This window comes from Acomys russatus, chromosome 28 (assembly GCF_903995435.1).
Source record: "Acomys russatus chromosome 28, mAcoRus1.1, whole genome shotgun sequence".
NCBI lineage: Eukaryota > Metazoa > Chordata > Mammalia > Rodentia > Muridae > Acomys > Acomys russatus.
Window position 1 is genome coordinate 11194613 of NC_067164.1, and position 23173 is coordinate 11217785.

At 34.9% G+C, this 23173-nt stretch overlaps 1 protein-coding gene across 10 annotated transcripts in view; it reads right to left on the reverse strand.

Moving 5' to 3' along the window:
• Epha5 (EPH receptor A5) overlaps nucleotides 1-23173 on the reverse strand; it is a 314017-nt gene that overhangs the window by 62504 nt on the left and 228340 nt on the right. For 6 of the 10 annotated variants that reach the window (XM_051170231.1, XM_051170230.1, XM_051170228.1 and 3 more), the window contains 2 exons: nucleotides 17355-17514; nucleotides 10917-11022 (listed from right to left, as the gene is read on the reverse strand). In XM_051170231.1, coding sequence (XP_051026188.1) covers nucleotides 10917-11022; nucleotides 17355-17514 — 266 coding nt within the window. The remainder of the gene's footprint in view (nucleotides 1-10916; nucleotides 11023-17354; nucleotides 17515-23173) is intronic. The other 4 variants (XM_051170225.1, XM_051170223.1, XM_051170232.1 and 1 more) reach the window with 1 other exon arrangement.

The following is a 23173-nucleotide window of genomic DNA, read 5'->3' on the forward strand; positions in this document are numbered from 1 at the left end:
ACATGCAATAAGTATCATAAAATATCTTGGAAATATTTGTCATAACGGTAGAGTACCTATTATCATTACTAACAAAGGCTGAGAATCTGTTGCTCACTTTTACAATAAAAAAAAATTATGGCAAAACACATACCATGGTGTTTCCAAGAGGAATTAGAGGTAATCAACAGTAGAAATGATTTCTAATAAACAAAACAAATGAAATTAAACAACAAAATCTAATGACCAGATATTATTTTACTGCAATAAAATGAGGAACCTTGATTGTGAGACGCAAATATCAGTATTATTTCAACAGCAATAAAGGTGCTGCCATGGTTATGAAGTTTTGATATAACACTTAGTCAGTGAACACTTTGTATTGAATGATACTTTGTCTTATAACAGTCTTTAGAGAATTTAATTAATGAATAAAAGGGAAAGATTTATAATTAGCATATTAATTGTCTGCATGCTAGTAAAATATTCTAAAGTACCTGAAGGTACTTATGAGCAATTTGTTTCTTTGTAGGTACTTCAAATAATCGCCTGTAATTTATTTACAATATTAATTTACATTTTCTAAATTAAGTGTGACATTGCTAAATAGCTATAAATGTTACTGTATCTCTTAGCAATTCAAACAAGATTTTTTTCTACTATGTAACTGTAGAAGTTTCATTTAACTGTAAATATAGTATTATTGAAAATCCATCTGTCCTTTTATGTTTCAGGTCCTCTACATGATTGTTCAGAGAAGCTTCCAAGAAATGTCAGGTATTTTCACAAGAAAGATACTGCTTTTTAACTTGCCTCAGAGTCAGTATATAATGTACTGCCACTTTCTTTAGTTTTTACTTTCACTCACTTCTGATTTGGGACTTACTAGAGGCAGCCAAGTTACCCTGTTTCTGTTAGAAAACGCTGTTTCTGTTAGTCAATTTTACATTTCCATTTCAGCAACTTCTATTTGGGGTATACCTGAAGAAGCCCTTCATTATTTTCATGTTTTTTTTTTCTGATTGTTATTTTTGGAAGGGTTAGTTGGCTGTTACTATCATTATTTCTAGTGTCATTGAAACACATTCCACTCATTCAAAGAAGGGTCAATATATATGAACATTTTTAAGGTCACTGATGTGTATCGAGGAATGGCTGTTTATAGAACATAGTACTAATTAATATTTCTAACAAAGTATAAAATAAATAAGTGAAAATACATGTGAAATACATGTGAAAGAGTGCACTGTCATATTCTGGTTTTAGAAACATTTTAAATCATTTATTTGTTATAATTTGGATATAAACTGTCCTTAAGTAAGTCTTTTATGTCAAAGTTTGATGAAACTTTAATAAAAACATGGGAAATGAAAGTGATATGAAAATTTTGTATTTTATCAAAGTATTAAAATATTCACAAGTTCATAGCTCAATCAACTACTAGATCCTAAAAGCAAGTAGTGGGAATCTGGGGGAACCTAGCAACCAGGGTAAGGCAAAGAAATGTCTATCTTATTTATTATCCATCTTTATCAATGTTTCTGCTTTTTACGTATGGGCTATACAACTTTGCTCTGCAATGACACATGCTTTATGAGAGGTCCAAGCAGTAAAGCAACATAACCATCTATGAAATCAAGAAAGATGCAAGCTAATTAAGACTTAGGGTAAATATGAGTACTTTTGTATCAAAAGTGAAATAGTCAAGAGTAAATATAACAAGTGCCTGATGATTCAGGGTTTCTGTTGAAACTCAACTGGTAACTGTTTTAAAACTTTAATGCTGGCCAGATGAAAATAAACTTTAACCAAAGGAGCCTCGATTTGATTCCAGAAAGTAAAATAGAATAGATATAGCAGTGTTCAAGTATCAAACTGATTCCCTAACATAAAGAGGATGGAGTAATCTTGAGGTAGGAGAGGATGCCAGTGAATAGGAAGATATGTGAAAATTGTGGAATGGTGAGTTTGGAGGCCACTTTAGAGGAATAATCTAATTATAAAAACATTTAAAAAAACAGAAAGGTTTTCTTTCATGTGAAGGGTTCTAAAATCGTCATGCAAACTTGTCATCTCAGAATGGAGCTAAGTAAAATGAGAACACTGTACACTGTGATGATTAGTCTTCCTTGTGCCTTTGATTGGACCTAGGATCACCTAGGAAATGGTGAGGCACAAATTTACATGTGTCTTCACCTGTGTGTGTGTGTGTGTGTGTGAGAGAGAGAGAGAGAGAGAGAGAGAGAGAGGAGAGAGAGAGAGAGAGAGAGAGAGAGAGAGAGAGAGAGAGAGAGAGACAGAGACAGAGAGACAGAGACAGAGACAGAGACAGAGAGAGACAGACAGAGACAGAGACAGAGACAGAGACAGAGACAGAGAGAGCACTCAGTGAATGTGAATGCTATCATAGCATGGGCTCAGATAGGAATAAAAGGAAAAAGCTAGCAAAATACATTTTGCATTTAATTTACACTGGGACAGAGCATTTTGTTGTTAATATACTTTTCTTATTTTACATTATATTTGGAAATCTTAGACTTTTGTTGACTGGTGACATGCTCAGATGATAAAGGTATTTCCTGGGCAAACCTAGTGATCTGAGTTGAATCCCTGAAAGTCACTTAAATATGGAAGAAGAAACCAATTACACAATCCTGTACACTGATGTTCACCTGGGTGCTGTGACATGAAACACACACACACACACGCACGCACACACACACACACACACACACACACACACACACACACACGCACACACGCACACACACACGCACACACACACGCACACACACACGCACGCACACGCACACACACACGCACACACACACACGCACACACACACGCACACACGCACACACACACGCACACGCACACACACACGCACACGCACACACACACGCACACACACACACACACACACACACACACACACACGCACACACACACACACACACACACACACACACACACACACACACACACATTCACAATAATAAAACAAATAAAAGAAAATGCTTGAGATACAGAGAGATCTTTCCTTCCAGAATTAGCGATTTATTCATTGCAGAAAGTGATGGGTTTCACATTAAAACTTGCCATAAGTAAGGTAGATCCATACTCTCTATCAGGTTTCTGTGTTTTAGGAGCTTTAATCATTCTAGGCTGGATGTCCAGATGATGACATTTAGAAGTCAAAAATTAGAGAACGATTCAAAGTAGCCAACCCTATACTATTTGTTCCCCAATACATTTCTCAGGAAAAAACTCAATAAAGGCTCTGTCTGAGAATTTAGACTTTTTAAATCTATTGCCTTGTGGGTGCGATAGGACAAGATGAATTCTCACTTTTTAGTGCTTGTAAATATTAATTCATTTTGCTCTCTGAGCATTATTTTTGTTTTCTTATGTAATAATTATTCATGTCCACCCATGAAAGAGACACAGGGAACTCAACAAACAATGCGTATCAAAGACAGGTATGTCTCAACACTAAATCTTAATTAGAGAAAAAAATGAATAATGGCCATTAACAAGAGAAAGAACAGTAAGACGCTTCTAAATAATAGCTAATATGATCGCACACTGTTTCCCTAACGATTGTGGCCACAAGGAAGAGAAACATGTGCAAGGACTCAAGTCCATGCATGTCAAAGATCCAAAGCATAGAAATCATTGTCAGTGAGATGAGAGAGAGAGAGAGAGAGAGAGAGAGAGAGAGAGAGAGAGAGAGAGAGAGAGAGAGGGAGAGAGGGAGGGAGGGGGGGAGGAAAGGAATTTTTAGAAGTTAGAAAGCTCAACTACCGTATGATCTGTATAATGTCAACTGTCACGGGCATCAAGTATGCTAGAAGTCAGTGTTTTGACTTAATAGATAATCTCAAATTTTGAAGCTGAGTTGCTAATCTGTAAGAAACATTATTAGATTTTTGATTCACACAGTGTCATTCAGAGCACAGATCTTAAACTATGTGGCTTTTGGAAAATGTTCTAAATCCCTTGGAATATTTCACGGTATTTCCTGGACATATTGTAGGAAACTTAGTTTTTGGTTGTTGCTCTTGAAGTTGTCTTCTGGCCCGAGGAAGTGTTATTGGTTTTCAACACAGAGCTGCATTTCAGGGTCCTGTGAAAGCTCATGACATTGTTCCTAGACCGAGTAAGACCCAGTAAAGTCTGCCCTGTTCTATCTGCTATATATCTCGATTTCAAGACAGAAATAAACCACTCAGTGTCTTATAAAAATAGAGCTTATGCAATGAACATGCAGAAAAAAAAAGTATGGCTTTCTTTCTGTAGCTTCCTTCTGGGTTTAACTATTTGCTTTGCGATAGGTGAAATGAAAACGTCTCTAGATTCTCTCTGAGAACAGTTTTCACTATTTCAAATCACTGCTATTGATTGCTTGTCTCAGTACCACAGAGTTTTTCCTTTGAAATGTTTCATTCAATACAGTGTCTTGAGATATAAGTGATGTTTACATGTTTGATCTGTGAGAAATTGCAGGTGGGGAATTCAGTGCTGCTGAGCAATTGAGCCAACAATTGTATTGTGGTTGGTTTCCTAGGTTGATTGAGTCTCCACAGTGGGCAATTAGTTTTTGCTATGCTCCTCTTATTCCTAGCACCATTCTACCCTCATCCTGTTTGTAAGTCATTAATAAATTATGATATGCTTTCTAATGTTTATTCAGAGCTTTTGAACAAAAACAAACCACATGTAATTATAAGAAAATAGATTGGCTAACAACTTTCAGAAATTAAATCAATATGTTTGCCTGGATTTATTATAGGTTTATGAAGTCACATCAATTTCTGATTCATAAACCACTGGCATTTACTCTTAGTGAATTCTTTTACAAATTTACTGTTGGTTGCGAGATTACAAATATTTGTTTATTTACCACCATTCAAAATTATTGCTATATTGAAACATTTTATATAATTTTCTTCCTAGAATCTTATAATTTTGAAACTGTATTAACCCAGTTACTTTTGAGGGGAGAAACACATCAAACTGTCTGTCATTCTCTTAAAGGAATAAAGAGAGAAATATAAATAGTTTTATGGATATTATAATTTATAAAAGCCACTGCTACCTCCGACTTCATAATGCTGACACTAGAATAGTTAGGTGTCAAATGCATGCTATAATAAGGTCAGGATTTTTGAAACTCTTATGTAATAGTTTTGGATATCACTATTTATTTTGTGATGTATTAAAATTTTCTTACTTATAAAGAAAACACCTTTATAGGTCAGAAGTCAGTAAATCATATGTTGGAGTTATTAATATAACTGTTTTTCTAATTACAATCATTAATAATGGACAAATCATTTCAAATGGTGCTTGATGCACAGTTGATTTTTAACCCATAGTTTATGAGTAACTCGTTCAATTAGATTAATTTTGAAAGTATCAGTAGATTAATTTTGAAAGTATCAGAAGTCTCTTGATACTTGTGGGCAGAAGAGAGAATATATACACAAAATGAACTACAGTTACAGTGGAATGTTTCCAACTTATATGAGAAAAAACTGGCACCTTAATGTAACATTTCAGTGGACAGAGGGAAGGCTTTAGCTAAAAAAGGGAGGAGGCTTCAAAATGAAAAGAAAAGTTGATGTAGTTCTTGGCATGTGGCCATAATTTCAACATGGCGATAGATGTAACTATAAACTTGTTCCAAGATAAGGAAGAGGTCAGAGTGTGTGCAGAGTAGGATTCACTCTTTGCATTCTCAGTCTATATGCCTTACATTGAGTCTCAGGCTTTATCAAGAGCATCTGCTGTGCTGGACCACACATTAACAGAATGATTTCCTCATCCTCCTCTTAGTTAATGGTCACTGGTATGTTGAAAGACTTATTCTTTGGAACCTGACAGAAAGCTTTTGCAAAATACATTGTCATTGGCTTTAGAGTGAAGTGTAAGAGTTCTGCAATCAAAGGGAAGCTCAATCAAATGACCATTAACCCAAAGATAAGTTGGTCTTCTATAGCTTCATAGGCTCTTGTAACTACTTATGTGGATATTCCTCCACTGATGTACATAACATTCAAACGAAAATATTAGTTAGAGCTGGTATATATCTGCTATTTCCCAGCAGTCAAGAGGCAGTGGCAGTCAGAAATCTGAGTTTATGGCTATCCTGGCCATAACAGGCTCTAGTTCCAAGATAGCCAAGTACACACAGAGAAACTGTCTTAAAAAAGAATCAAAATTGGAAATTATAGCTGAAAGTAATTTAGTATATAGAGAGTTGTAAGGATATACAATAATGAGAATAACAAGCTTTAGCAAAATCAAGGCTGATGATACCATTGGTGACATGAGAAATTATTGGAGATCAAGTATAATTTGCCAGGTAAGTCAGAAAGACAAAAAATCCACTATAGTATCAAGACACAATGGACGGTAAGTTCTGAGATGTATTTCATTATTTGTACTAATTGTTCTGATAACTTTTTAAATGTTAGTTCTTTATTCTAGCAGTACAAAATTAGTTTTTTAAATTAACAGTAGTTTATAAGTTGCATGATTGAAAGTTATAAGAAAAGCCTATCATAAAGAAAAAAGGAAGTATCTACAAAAAAATGGCTATGAAGGTAAAAGCACTAACCCTGAAAACCTGATGACTGGAGGAGCTTAATCCTCTGCACTCACAGAAAGCTGGATGTCATGACAAGAATCTGTAATTAACACATAGCTATTGCAACATGGGGCTGACTGATACGGATTTCAATTATATCAAAAATCTGTTTTCTCGTAATGTCACTCTAATTTTGCCTTATTAATTTCTATCTACTTATAAGTCTACTAAAAATAAAAGATAAATATTTGGGCAAAGGTGAATGTTCTTATACTCATAAATGCACAAGAGGAATCTTAGTAGGGATCTGTAATAGGATCTCAGTAAACCTTTATAATGGATGCCTGTGAAGACTGAACCACTTGCAATCTGATGTAACTAAGGATCCAGAAAAAAAAAAAAAAAAGAGAAATGAAGATTTTGCTATTATTTTTCAAGTAAACTGAGAAAAAGCTGAAGCAATGCTTACATGAAACTACTTGTCTATATTTTTGATGCCACCACAATGTCTTAATTCTTACAGTCTAGAGTACATACACAATGTGCGTTCATCATCAAAGAAACAAACTTACCTCAGGGATCAATGAGACATTTCAACAGGATTAAGTGTCATTTTCTTAATGAGAGACACAGGCAGTAGCATAGAGCAGCTTAGTATAGGTACAGATTCTTCACATATTCAGAACAAACAAGAGAAGAACTTTGGTCCAAAAAAATAACATTTTCTAGGCTGTAAGCCAATTTTCATACTAAATTTATCATCTTAGAAACATCTTAACATGAAAGTCACAAATGAATAGTCTTTAAAAAATCTCATCAAAGACTAAGCAGTAAATACAAATCCTTTCTTGAGGATATTTTTCTTGCTTTTTATTTTCAATTTCATATTTGGCAAAAAGCTTTAAGCTTTCAGGCTTAATGGGCAGCCACATGTATAAATATCTGCGAGCGAGCAGCCATGAAACAATGAGGGCCTCTTATCTCCAAATGTACTCAGAGAACCAATTTGAATTAAAAAGAAAATATGAAATTTTCTTGCGATATAATCAAATATGAAAACATAAGAAAATTTAGATTTCAGAAATAAAATCATTAAACCATTAAATTAATTAAACCATTATTGAATTCCATGAAATCTGAATTGAGAGTCAAATAAAATAATCACTCCTGTATAGTCAGTTTCACTTTGTTTTTTTTTTTAATGTACCCTTAAATTATATTTTCAGTTTTATATTAGACTGAGATATGTGCTACAGTAGACTTTCATAACTTATGCCCTTATGTTTAAAAGGAAAATTTAAAGGAAAATTATTAAGGAAAGAAAAAGTAACAAAAAAAGCAGCAGTGAAAGGCTCTATCACCCACTTTAACTAAAGACAGTGAAAATGAAAATTTCACAAAACCCACAGACTGAATAATTGTAGTTATTGAAACATTAAATGAAATACGAAAAAAATTCTAAATCATAAAATGAAAGACCTATCAGTGTTCAATACTCTTAAAGATGAAAGAGAAAGATCAAAGGACAGTTACAATTGGCTTATATTTCAGAGGACTTAAGTTGTAATATTGGGATAATTAGTCACAGTTTGCTGAGTGTGTGTCAATTCTTTTGTAATGTCATGGGGCCATTTAAACAGTATTGAAAAATATATATTAAAAATAAATGTTTATGCCTTGCAATAAAAACACAATGGAAAAATGACCACCTATAAGGAGGTTAATATTTTTTGGCCTTGTCTACAAGGTGAGTTCCATGATAACCAAGAATATAGAGAGAAACTCTGTCTCAAAAACCCAAAGTAAATAAAATAAAATAAAATGAGACATTTCTTCAAGATTAACACAATTGCATATTTTCTATAACTACATCTAGTTAGAAAGAACCTAAAAGATTTGTACATACCAAGCCAACGAAACCCTAAAAGGATTATGAATCACCATGTTTGACTTCTTTTTGTCTTCAAAGCATATTAGAAAAATGGTTGACATTTCCTTGCAGTTGTTTAATTGTAAAATATTCAATGTGCCATACTCTAAACTTATATTTTCTCTGTACTGTGCGTACAAATATAAAACCACTGTTACAAGTGCATTTTGTTTTTAGTTCAGATATTAATCTAAATTATTGTCAAACTTTCCACATTCATAGAATTAATAATTTTGTGACTTATTAAAATTAACTGGAATCATTTATTTTGCACCATTGTCAAATCAAATTAAGAGAAATGTTGGCAAAGATGTGCCTGAGATAGCAGTTTAGACTATGTTATTCAAGCAGTTAAAAAAAAGAGAAAAGAAAATTCAAACTGAGAGGAAAATAATGACAGCTTTAAGCGTGTATACATGCTTATCTGGTAACATTTGTGTTACTAGAAAGGAAATATTTTGGCTAAATTTGTCCCAGTTTGACACAGTCTGGAGTTTGCTGAAACAAGGAAACCTCAATTGAACAAATACCTCCATACAATCATAGGGCATTGTCTCCACCCATTGAAAGTAGTGCCAACGCTGGGCTGGTGATCCTGAGCTCTATAAGAAAGCAGGCTGAGTGAGCCCTGGGGAGCAAGCAGCACCATTCCAAGGCCTTTTCATCAGTTTCTATGTCCAAGTCTTGGCCCTGTTTGAATTCTTTTCTGACACTCTTTGTGTATTACGATGTGAACGTTTTACCCAAATAAACCTTTTCCTCCCAATCTTGCTTTTTGGTGTTTCATCACAGGAATAGTAACTCTAAGACAGGGAGAAATATACATAACATCTTTACAGTACACCCAGCACAGCTTTCAGTACTGTGCCAGAACCCCAATATAATTTCGCAAATACATGCAGTGGGTTGGCTACATTTTTTTCTTTGAATTTCACTTTAACAGATCTCATTTGAGTTATTGCAGGACAACCCAGGTGTTACCAGATGACAATACTTAAGTCTAGACAAAAACTGTGACATTCAAATCTTTTAAGGAGAAACAAAAACCCTTTCAATGGCCACATCACTTAGGCCTGAGATAGATAAGCAGATGTGTAGAAGAAGAAACTAATTTTTCTATGAAGAATAAAATCTAAAAGCTCATCATTTCTGTCAAGAAATAAGCACACAACCCTCAAACACTTCTTAAAATTGAAGAACCGCAACTTTCGTGGACAAAAACTATTGCGTGGATAATATTATGTCTCTAGTTACTTGGCGAATTTGTTATTCTTTTGATTACTAATTAATTTTTCTGGAATGGTCGAAGTCAACTTATCACCCAGAGAACAGGAGTGTGGGCTCACATTGTCTGTCAGTTAAGCTCAGAGAAAAGGAAAAAATGAGGCAGAAGAGAACATTTGCCCTGGACAGCTATAGATTCCAAATATGAGTAAGTAGTGTTCTTAAATCATTGTTAAGTAACAGAATTCAGTACATGCTTTTCAGAAACCTGAAGAAACAATGATCTTCTGGGTTTTATGAGCCTGCATTAATTATTCCCATGTTGGCAACCTCACCTTCTGCCTGGAAAGAGATGCTTGTCTAGTTTTACATAGTAATACCACATTACATTTCAAACAGTCTGTCCCTCTTACTTAATATCCATAATGATTGTTTCAATTAAACATATAAAACACATTTGCTATAAGTAATGGATGTTTGATTTATATATTCATACATATATACTTTTAGGAAGGCTTATTATGATCAATTTATTGTCAAAACACATCCAGAAAATTTTCTGTAGGCCGATCTCACATTTTAAAACTGGAATATGTAGGCATGCGGAAGATAGAATTGTGTTGTCTATTTACTTAACATTCTGTAAAATTCTATTTCAGTAAGTATGCATGACAATTGCATTTGTTTTGAAATCATTCAGACACTGAAATAAAAGCAGTCACTGAAAAGTGTGCCAATTTCCTATGACTATTTTACTCCAGAATATTTTTCCAGATACAAATAGTAATCTCATTTCTCAAATGACTAGAAGTCAGCTACTTTGGGATTCCTAAATAGTAACTAAAATGAATCAGGCAATGATAAATTATTTTGAGAATGAGAAGACGCAGAATTATAAATACATTGTATTAGAAAAAGCTGTATGGTTCTGTTAATCACAGTGTAAGTGATATTATGTTAGAATTGTTCTTGTGGAGAGTAGAGAGTATGTCTAAGAAGGAGAGAAAATATGTGATAACAATTGGCTGCAATATGAACAAGATAAGACGAAAGAACTAAAGTGCACATAGCTGTTATCTACTGGCATGCTGCTTCTTTGATTTGTTTTAGTATGTGCTTAACAGCCTCATAGTTGGATCAAGGTGCCTAAGAGAACAACTGTGAAAGTTCAGAAACTCTCTCCTTTCTCACCTGCCACTGAGGAGGAAGCCGATCATCACTGCCAACAAGATGACTCCCACTGTCACCGACACTGCAATGATGGGAATCTGGCTTTGATCATTGGATGCTGCAACTGCTGATAGGAGACAGAGAAAAAGAATTTGTAGTTAAAGGGACCACACGCACTCAAAATGTGAGTTGCTTTGCAGTAGGTGATTGATTCACCTGAGGTTTCCTTGTAATACGTGTTCTCAGAAGGAGGAAATATTTACTCACCAAATACAATTCAATAGCATCATTAGTCGCTGATTATTTTCTCTGTATTATAAAAATGTAGTGTAGATTGTAGAGTTCCAGGATCCTACATCTTGCAAGGTAAAGGGGGAATATTTTCTGTGACTTCAAACATACTCATGTATATAAGAACATATTGACTATTTAAGATTTGACATTTTTGGCATTTGTAGCAAGAATATATTAGCTCAGGAATTAATTTCTGTAGTCAGAATGTCTAAAATAATGGTATTTTGACCTTGTTTAAACAAAACACAATATCAATATTCTAACATAAGTTAATAGGATAACTTCATATATAAGCCACTGCACTTTATAAATAGGATCACTGATTATTTTCAGTGTATATTTAAAGCTTTATGAATATAATTAGACAAATTTATAATAATTGTTTTATTACACACTTTAAATGCATAGATTTGAGGCACTCTATAATTTCATTAATAAAATTAGTATAATAGAAGTATAAAATGTATAGGGAGTTATAGATAATTAAGTATGATAACCGTGTTTTTTTACTGACAACTACTCCTATCCAAGAAACATACAGCAAGTCAAATATCCTTAGGGCTTTCATACCCTCTGAATAGGGCCCAACATGCATCTTGTTAGTGACTGAATCATTTTGATTCTTCAAAGCAAAGCTTGAACAAATTCACAGTGTCAAATCCATGGTCTTTAGAAGCTAATAACAGGTAGATTTTCTGCTTGCTTTTCACCACAACTTTGCCAGATCTTGGTGTACGTAACTTGTTATTTCATTTTTCTCTGAATTATTTTGTAAGCATACAGTGCTTCTGTACAAGGCAAATTCATTTTATAACCAGCTACTTGTCTTGACCTACACATCAGCCCCTACAGAACAGTCTACAGATTCCAATATATTCAACAGCTTATATGAGTAAAATATTATTTATATACTAAGCCTTTGGTCTTATCTTCCCTTTTCCTCTTTCAAATAAATTTACTTCTTTTGATTTTATGTTTATGGGTGTTCAGCTTATGTATGTCCCCGAAAGGTCCAATGGATCCTACGCAACTCGAGCTACTGATGGTTGTAAGCCACCTTGTGAGTGCAAGGAACTGACCCAAGGTCGTCTAGAAAAGCAGGCAATGCTCTTAAACGCTGAGCCACCTCTTCAGTTACTTACTTTCCCCTTTCGTGGCTAATAATTACTATTTAAAGTTTTTTTTAATAAAATGCTCACGTATTTATTTATTTAATTTATTATTTTTCAGTGTGTGTGCACCTTTGTTTATGTTTGGAGATCATAGGACAACTTAAAGGAGTCTAGTTTCATTTTCACCCACATTGATCCTGGGTATTAGACTCAAGTCACCATCAAGTTTCTGGCAAACTCCTTTACTTTCTGAGTTATCTGACTGTCCCAATTTACATGTTCTTTAACATGATTGTTTTTCTATTCTTTCAAGATGATTTCTGTGAAATAGAAGTGAGATGTGGGTTATCAATGATTCAGGGAGAAAAGCATCTCACTGTCAATTTATCTGGTCATCAATCATCTATTACATTTTAGAAATGCCAATCCTTCGAATAAAACTAGAGTAATCAATTTAGCCATTGTGGTTATACACAAGTATATAGTCTGCCATGGTGTTACCTCATGTCATTGTTAAAATGATTCCTTTTGTCTTATTTATTTTGTTGCTACAAAGACCTTGGTGCAATGTATTAAATACTAACTTGCATATGAAGGTATGTTTGGTTTTCACTTCCTATTTACCTATTTACCTACCTATTTCTCCTTCATTTACCTTCTTACTCCTATTTACTGATGTCTTAAGAGAATTATATGGAAAGAGCCTCATCTAATGCAAGTCAGTATTGTTCTATTCCTCTGTAATCTTTTTTTCTGAATCCAAGCCTATGCATGATGTTTGTGAATTCGATGAATATATTATTTACATATATGCACTATGATAAGTAATTTATCTATTTGGAGCACATATCTCAGTATTTAAACCATTTCTTCCTGTTACTTGGGTAACCAAAAAAGATAGTTACTTTTTTCACTGTATCCAGAGCTCTGTGTTGTGCCATGTTCTTTCCACCCATCTCTGTGTGCTTGACCTTGATGAGGGATATGATTCCCCCCTCTTCCCTCTTTCTTCCTCTCTTTCCCTTTCCTTCTTCCTTTTCTATCTTCTCTTCCTCTCAGATACATAAAGCTCTGTTTACAATGTCAGTTAACAAATACCAATTAAGGGGTCAATTTTATGTTTCCGATAATCATATCTTCCAAAGATTGAGTCTTTTTTTTTTTTAATATTTTTGTATTTAGTTTTAATCTATGTGCATTGGTGTGAAAGTGTCAGATCTTGGAGTTACAGACAGTTGTGAGCTGCCATGTGGGTGCTGGGAATTGAACCCAGGTCCTTTGGAAGAGCAGGAAGTGCTCTTAACCACTGAACCATCTCTCCAGCCCCTTGAGTCTGTTTTTTGATCGATAAATATTTCCTTTTATGTGGATTATATTATCATAGAAAAATAAATATAAATATATATATATATAGTTATTGCCTACATAGACCCATAGGTTGAGAAAAAGTACAAACAAACATACCATAAATCAAACACCCATGCTAACCTGTTTCTACTCTCTTGTTTATATTAAATATTACTTACTATTATTCAATAATTTCTTGCCTATTAATTACTAAATATATTTATAGATTTTTTGTTCTACTTTCATCTTATATTTACATGATTATAATTTTGATTGACACTCATAATAGGAATATCTGAACATTATTCACAAAGTATTGAGAACTCATTAGCATTATATGCATGTACATTTTAGAAATTATATAGTTATATTAAGTATAAAATATATTAATAAGTAAAAATACAACTTTTATTCCTAATGAAAAACATAACAGATACCAAAATTCCTATTCTAACATTCAAAACCTTTTTCATCTGCCCCGTAAATACCTCTGGTATCAATGAGCCAATTCAGTAATTATGGATTTAAAGCAAATGGAGATGTTCATAATCATAAGTGAAAAGACTGGAAAAATTATTAATTTTGTTCAGATACAGTGGTGCATGCCTATGAATAAGCATGGCACTTAGCATGATAACGAAAAGGAAGGTATTTATGGTGCTTTGGATGAGAACGGCCCCTATAGGCCCATGTATATGAATGCTTGGTCACCAGTTAGTGAAACTGTTTGGAAAGGATTAAGAGATGTGGCCTTCTTAGAGGTAGTGTGTCATGGGGTGTACTTTGAGAATTTAAAAGCCCACATCAATCCAAATAAGCATTCTGCCTCTGCCTCTGTCTCTTTGTCTCTGTCTCTATCTGTCTCTCTCTCTCTCTCTCTCTCTCTCTCTCTCTCTCTCCACACACACACACACACACACACACACACACACACACACACACACACACACATCTGTCTCCCTATCTCTGTTTCATGCTTGTGAATTATAGTGTAAACTCTTAGCTACTGCTCCAATGCCACTTATGTCTGTCTGTTACCATGTGTCCTGCCATGATGGTTATAGATTCACCCTCTGAAAATTTAAGTTCCTATTCAATCCTTTCTTGTGTTCTGGCCATGATGTTATGTTGGAGTATTGAGGAAGACATTTGGACTTTAAACTAAGAAAGCAGGCAGATACTATAAGAGGGGCTCAGTGGCCCATCCTACTCAGATAATGAAAAACATGTTTCTTCTCACTCATCTCCACAGGAAAATAAATAAATAAATAAATAAATAAATAAATAAAAAATAAAATAATAAAAAGGAAGCACAAAAAGAAATATAAAATGTACAACTTGTGGAGAGAAAGATTCCCAGGAAATTTAAGGTTGGAGTTTGTGCTATAAAAGTTAAGGGGATGTTTTATAAAGGGTATGGGGCACCTAGGAAGCATCATCAGTTGGCTAATTACGAAATATATGAAAACAATAGGCCTAAGGAATAATCCCTTCCTAAAGTGCAACAACAAAACTTATGCAAATGAAATCAAAAGGTGGGCCAACTTCATCCAAAGAACGTGAACCTAGCAGTATCATCCAAGTTGTTTCAGTTCTGGGTTTAGCAACTGGAAACTAAAAGGTTTATAAAACCTTTCGCTGTGGTTAAAGAAGGCCACTTTGAGGACATCCCACTGAGACTCTAGGTAAGACAAACAAAGGAGATGTGGAAATAGAAGGATCCAGACGGTCCTAAAAACCTACAAGAAGACATTATGATGGGTGGATCAGGGCCCAGGGGTTTCTGCTCAAACTTTTGCACTAACCAAAGACAACACAAGTAGTAAACATTGAACCCCTACTCTGACCTAGTCAATGGACAGGACATTCATCACAGTTATGTGGAGAGCAGGGACTGACTCAGACATGAACTCTGGTGCCCCATATTTGTCCACCTCCTCTTGGTAGGGAGTCCTGAGGGCACTCAAAGAAAGAATAAGCAGGCTACCAAGATGACTCTAGATAGCCTATGACCATACAGTGGTGGAAGAAATCCCCCTTGATCATAGACCTAGACAAAGGGAATAGGGTGAAAGCGGGAGGGAGGGAGGAATGGGAGGATACAATCGATGGTATAACAATTGAATTGTAATCTTAATAAATGAATTAATAAAAATAAAAACAAACAAACAAATAAATAAATAAATAAATCTGGTATGTGCCAGGGAGTCCCTGTATGGAGTCATGGAAAGACCATTGTATTAAGCTATGAACATAAAGTCTAGATTGCGCTGGAAATACAAAAAATTTGGAGATGCCAGTGTCATGGAATGGTTGACAGTAAGAGCTACACACATGGAGTGAAACAAGCCAAAAATCATATGTGTAATATATATATTATGTACTTTGTTACTACAATTTTTAGACTATTGCAGTGTTCAACACTAATAAAATATATATACAACTAAGACTATTGCAACAGGCAGGTTCCATAACATATCTTTTATAACAAATACATTTTAAGATTAATGTATGAATAATAATTAATTTTTCATTTTCTATGAATTTTCTGACCATATAAATATACACTATTAAATATATTTAAAGATTTATCTGAAAATTAAGCATTAGAATTTATTTTCTTCATTTTTAATTAAACTCAAGTCATTCAATTTTCTGTTTATAGGAGAGAAATACGTAATTCTACCAATAACATCTTTTTGAAAAATTCTTCTTAGTGGGGTAGCACCAGGGAATCTGTTCATTACTTAATTACAACTTTTATGTAAATCAATTAAAAAGCTTTAAACAGAAGCAATTTTCTTTCCTACAGAGCCATCTCATATAAGTTTACTAAAATTGTTTTTTAATAATTATTCTAATAATTATAACATTGATCCAATAATTAAACTCACATTTTGTTATTTTTAACTGTTTTCTTTTTCATTGCAAATTAATGGAGCTGTGTGAAGCACATTGCATACACATACACACATGCACACACATATATTCAAGTAGATACAGACACATACACACACATGACACTTCATAATCCTTATGTACGTTAATTCCTTAACAGAAAACTAATAGTTCCAGCTCCAATGTGCATAATGAAAACAGGTTTTTCCCTCTAGTTTAGCTTTAATGAGTTTGTTTTAGGACAAGTGATCTAAAAATCTTTTGTTGAGGCCAGAGGTTATGTTTTATGAAATTAAATAAGTGGGCACCAAAGAGCATTTCAGAACCATTTCCAGATTCTCCATTCCAAGACTCTGACATAGATTTAATTTTTACTTTAGGAAATCAGATTGGAATCTGAAAGCACCATTTTCTTGTCAAATTCAATGCTAAGGAAAGCTCCCTGTAGAATTTTCCTAGAAAGACTAAAGTAGCATAGTTCAATAAAACAAGTAAAAAGTAAATGGCAATAATTCAATAAAGCATGGCACCTGGGGGAACGTAGTCTTTAAAAACACCGTTTAAACATTTCTTAAGATGCTTGATGTAGCAGGTCCCAGTGGACCAAAGCAAGGAGGCGAGACACACAGTGATAACCTGCAGACCTACCATTATAGCATGGCAGAGGCCTCCTACCTGAAAGGGTCAGGCCTGAAGAGAGGGAAGGGAGGAAGACCTGACAGAAAGCCCTGGGAACCATATCGATCTATGAACTCTCTTCTGGTAACTATTACAGAGAGAAGGGTCGACAGTAATTAAAATGACTTACACACTGGTGTGGTTTCAAACTCAAATCTTCGGCTGAAGACACCGTAGCCTGCTGCTGTACGTGCTCGAATTTGGAAGACATACACAGACGCTGGTTTCAGGCCCTCTGCAGTAATAGTGGTCTCTTTAGACTTGATAATTGTGTAGCTGGTCTCTTGGTCCTTGATTTGCACATGTAACACAGGGAAAAAATCAGTCCTTAACACATGAATTACTAACAAGAAACCTCATAAACTGGACCAGAAATGAAAGACTTTCTATTATACAGTCATTGAAAACAAAACTAAATATCTATCTGCCAGTCCTGAAGCAGTTTTGTTGCTTGCAAATGTTTCCAGAACTTAAACCTTTTGATGCCATTCTGTTTACTGATCTGTCATATATGCCTTTGGCAATAATAAATTTGTAACATTTGATAATTTTAGAAGTGGGGTGGGAGAAATGATTCGGGTGTTAAGATCATTTGCTAGTCTTTCAGAAGACCCAAGTTTTGTTTGCAGTCCTACAGGATGACATAGTGCCTGTAAGTACAATTTCAAGGGTCCCCATGCTTTTTTCTTAAGTGAACAAGATCCTGTAGTCCCATGATACATGCATGTACATGTGCACATGCAAATACACACACACACACACACACACACACACACACACCAAATGATTATTTGAAAACATTGCAGGAGAGCATTATTCAGCAGGCTGCAGTTTTCTGACTATGTGCATGTTTCTGTAGGAATGTCCTCTTGTATGATCCCTAACATGTTCGTCACTTCTACGGAATGTCAAAATTATCTCCTGAGTATTCAGATTAGATGTAAGCTTTAAATATTCCATTATTTTGATTTTTAATCATATTTAAAGATTGTGAATTGAAATAAGAACTTCCAGCAAACTTTAATTTCGACTAAACAGGAATCAACAAATAAATTGGCAAGAATATAGGACTTCTTTTTTCTTTTTATGAAAGGTTGTGTCTTGGGAAAATCTAGTAAATTAGTAGTTGGAAATAGAACAGAAAAGAAACTGGAAGCTAAACAAAGAAAATATGTTTGTATCTGAGAGATAACAGGCGGCCCCGTAACCCTATGGCCTTTTTGTGTATAAGGATAAAGAGCAGCATTACACTGACCATCTTATAAAAGGCTGATTGTGCTGTATCACAGTACTGTGTCACACACAGTAGGCCGTGTCACTGTCCTGTGTCACATAGTAGGCTCACTTTTATTTCAATTTTTACTTTGGATTAGGACCTGTTGCTTGAGTGTCTTCATCAGAACGTTTTAACAATGAAACAAATAAGGTACATAACAACACTTTATGGATTAATATACATGACCTAATGAATATTCAAGTTATCCTTTTCCACACAACCAAGGCAACTTCTAATCATTTTCTGTATCATCAACAATACTACATAGAGCATAATCCTGTAACCACACTTACTTTAAAGCAGCTCTCAGTTCCTATTTATAGTCCCCTACATGTCAAATAACCAAGGATCTAGTTATATCCAACTCATCTCTGAATAGGAATGGTCTAATTTCTAATGGAGATAGGTTTTCTGCCTACCATCCTGGGATGATATGAGAGGGACTTTAGCAGAGACTTCCAGTAGCAGGAGCCATAGAAACTAACTAGACAAGTCAGCTAATGGAGGGGAACACCAACCAACCCAGTCAAAAATTACCCTGCCTATAAGATGTGAATGGAAGAATATAAAACAAATATAGCAGAAATTGAGGGAGAGTCCAACCAATGCCTGGCCCAACTCAAGACCCACCTCATGGGAGAAGACCAACCCCTGACACTGTTAATGATATTTTGCTATGCTTGCAGACAGGGTTTAAGCTGAGTTATCCTCTGAGAGGTTTCCCCAGCCACACTTTGAAACAAATATTCAGAATCACAGTCAAACATTGGCTAGGCATGGGAGCCTTGTGGAAAACTTGGGAGAAAGAGGAAGGGACCTGAAGGGGGCAGGAACATCACAGGAAGACCAACAGAACCAACTAACAAGGGCCCAGAGGGCCTGCTGTGATTTAAGCACCTACCAAGGACCTTGCATGTATTGGACCTAGGCCCCTTACAATGATACAGCTGATAGGCTGCTCTAGCCTCATGTGGGTTCCCGAGAAAGGAGAACAAGGGCTTTCTCTGACATGAACTCTCTTGCCAGCTTTTCAAGTACTTACCCCTGGTGAGACTGCCTTGCCTGACAACAGGGGAAGAGGACACACTCTGCCCTGATATGATTTTGATGAGCTGGGGTGAATGGGATTGGCGGCTCCCCTTTTCTGAAGAATAGGGAAAGGGAGGAAGGAGATGAGGGAGGATGAGACTGGGAGGTGAAGAAGGATGGGGGCTTTGACCAGGATGTAAAACAAACAAACAAATCAATAAATAAAAGTAAACCATTTTTATTAAGAGAAAAAAGTAGATTTTCTGATTATTCTGATTTTTAGCTTTTCATGCATAGATTAATATGTTAATCCGTAAAATACTGAAGATATTTGACTAGTATTTTCATAATGGAGTTGAAGTGCATAATTAAATGCCAGAAGATGAACCTCAAATACCAATTTATTTATTCATAAGTCTTCTTCTTCTTCTCCTACTATCTATTTTGTTGGTGCTCACAGAACAGCAGTTTTCATCTCTTTATATGTTCTTAAATATTTTAAACTGAATTTTGTGACTTATTGTAGGTACTGATAGTTCAGGGATGCTCAAATTTATTAATGAATAAGATATTATATTACTTACTACTTTTTAATTTTGAGCCTAAATACTATCAGTTCACAGTAATAAACTTTCCAGTTTGGTGCAATTAGAGCAATAACTTTGAGTAGAAATGTTTAAAATCTGTTTGCTAATTTTATTTTCATCTCTGAGGGAACATGAAGAGAAATGTAGTAAAAACTACTGCTACATAAAGATATATTTGCTATGATTTTTGAATTTCTTTTATCATAAACAATAAAGTTCTTATAGTAAAATAGGGAGGACATTTTTAAGAGTACAGGAATACTGACATTTGAATTCCAAATACATAATTAATATCTGTTTATAAGACTCAAGACCTCAGGCTGCTCTTATCTACACTGGAGATGAATGTCTATCAATCTAGTTGAGAGGAAAATCACAGAACAACAAATAGTTAAATCTGATTACTGCGAAGCTTCTATGATTGAAACTAATAAATAGTAGCAACAATAAAATGCACTTTGCAAATACATTGAATATTTTATTTTGCACAATTAATTTTTAAGTTATTACACAATAACTGAAAGGGCATTTGAAGTAATGTGTGACCTAACATCAATTACACAAAAGATACCATTGTTCATTTTTATGATTAACATATCTAATTATTCTACATCTACCATCTGATTGCTCTTTGTCCTGATGAAGTTAGTTCAGTACTATATTATAAAAATAACTTATTAAAGATGGTAGGTAAGTAAGTGATTAATTATACACTGAGAATAATCTCAGTATTTTACAAAATGTATTTCCAGTTCACTCCTTAAATCACAGTAACAGGCTAATTTTCATCTTATCACAAACTCTATATATACCTCTTCAGGAACTGTAGGTCCCTGGCTGCCAACTCATTGGTTAGGGCAGGAGTGTAAACTGCATTGGTGCCCCAGCTGAGCAAATGAGCTACACTCCCCAGCTGCTCCATGAACACTGCTCATATGTAGTGAGGGGAGAGCCCAGAAAAAGGAGCCAGCTGGCAAACAGCCCGGCAAGGGGGCAGTTTCCCCTTTTCTTTTGCCTTTAATTAAGAGATGGCAAGAGGCCCATCACCAGGCCGGAGCAGAGGAGTCCAGTGACCTCTATTAGAGCAGGGCAACGGTGGGTAGATTTGCCAGCTGGCAAATGTGTGTGTCCTAGAAGGCTGTGCCACCTGTGGCTGGCCAAAAGCCATCCAATAAAAGAGTGGTGTCACTCTGAAGTTTCCAAATGAGCTCTGGAAATCTACCAAAAACCCCACTTCAACATGGTATAAAGGTTCATTATCTTTTCCCTCTAGAAGGGTTAGGAAAATCTTTACGTGTATATAAGAATATTTAATAATTTGACTAGATAAAAGTTTAGGGAATTAATGACATTAACAAAAGGAAATTATAACTCTTCCAAATATTGTATGGGTTGTTACTTTAAAATGAATACAGAGGCTACTTATTATTAGTGGATTTTACACTTGTCATATAGAAACCATTTCCTCAAATCAAATTAATTTTCAAAAATATATGTGTGTATCTATGTACTTGTACATGACAAAGTACATGTATATATATATATACTCAGGTCTCATTTGAACGTGTGCACATGTATTTGATTACCAAAGGGCAGTCTCTCAGTGGTATCCTCACAAGTGTAATCTACCTCTATTCAGACAATCTCTCATTGACTTCAAGTTCAAAATCAGTTCAGCAAGATTTCCAAGCCTCAAGCCTCAGAGATCCTCCTGGATCACCCTCCGGCGTACTCAGGCGACAAGCACGCATCAGCACACCTGATGCATGATAAAACCAGGCCTTCATACATTTCCAGCAGCTGCTTCTCCAACTGGGATTCCCCCAGGCTTTAAATCATTTTTCTTACTCTCAGTTGTAGAGACAATAAAATATACAAACAGACCACCAAATGTAAACTATTAAAGAACAGATCATGTTGGAGCTCAGATAACTGAAAAGAGATTCTCTTTTGATGAAAATCGTCCCAGAACATGCATGGATTTCATCAGGAGTAGCAGTAGAAATTAACATTTCCAAAGACACATGCTATCTCTGTGCTCTCAAATAAGCAACAGCTCAAAGAATGAAAGAGGACAGTCCTCCTTACTTATACTGAACCATGCGCATAGGCAGGACACCTAGACAAATAAAGCCAAGGTTACTAGTCAGGGAGACAGGCCAGGGATTTTGGAGGTAAACACACAAATATTGTTAATTGCTTTATATCACTGATTGAAGAGAAGAAAAACAGTGTAGACACACAAGCACACATTAAATGTTTAGTGTTTGTACGAACAAACTGTTTCAACTCATAAAATGATATATGATCATTTAAATAATTTTGCTGTAAAGATATTAACGATTTCCACTGCATACTGTTAACAGGGTAAAATCCATTTTATTTAAAATAATGATTGGATATATAAGATGTTTATTACCAAAGTTCGTATGTGTTTTCTTGGGTATATGTTTAATTCTGCACAACTTTGCAATGTGTAGATTAGTAAAGGTTATAGAAAAATAGGAAATATAATCTTTATTTCTTTCTCTTCTTTTCTATTTTCTCTGTTTTTTTTTTCTTTTTTTTTGAGACAGGGTTTCTCTGTGTAGCCTTGGCTGTCCTGGACTCACTTTGTAGACCAGGCTAGCCTGGAACTCCGTCTGCCTCTGCCTCCCCAAGTGCTGGGATTAAAGGGTAGATGAGCCACCACAGCCTACTGGAAATGTAATCTTATTTTACAAGTTATTATGCATAGAATGTGTATATGGCAGATGATGCCCAGAATTCATATGGATTTTTGAGTTTCTGATTGCTAATCTCCAGAAGTGGGAAGCATTGAGGCCACTGTATTTCACCACATTAATTCTAATTTTATTGACAGAAAACTCTATCAACCATAGTTCAAAATAATTTCATAACAAAAGCGTTCTCCCTTAGTGTTTTAGTGCGTTCAAACCCTCTTTCAGTGTGGACAACAAGGCACCAGGATGGGCAGTGCAAGGTGAGAACAATAAGAAGAAATTATAATGGAATACGAATGAAGTTGACATGATTAAATCAATTCCATTATATTGC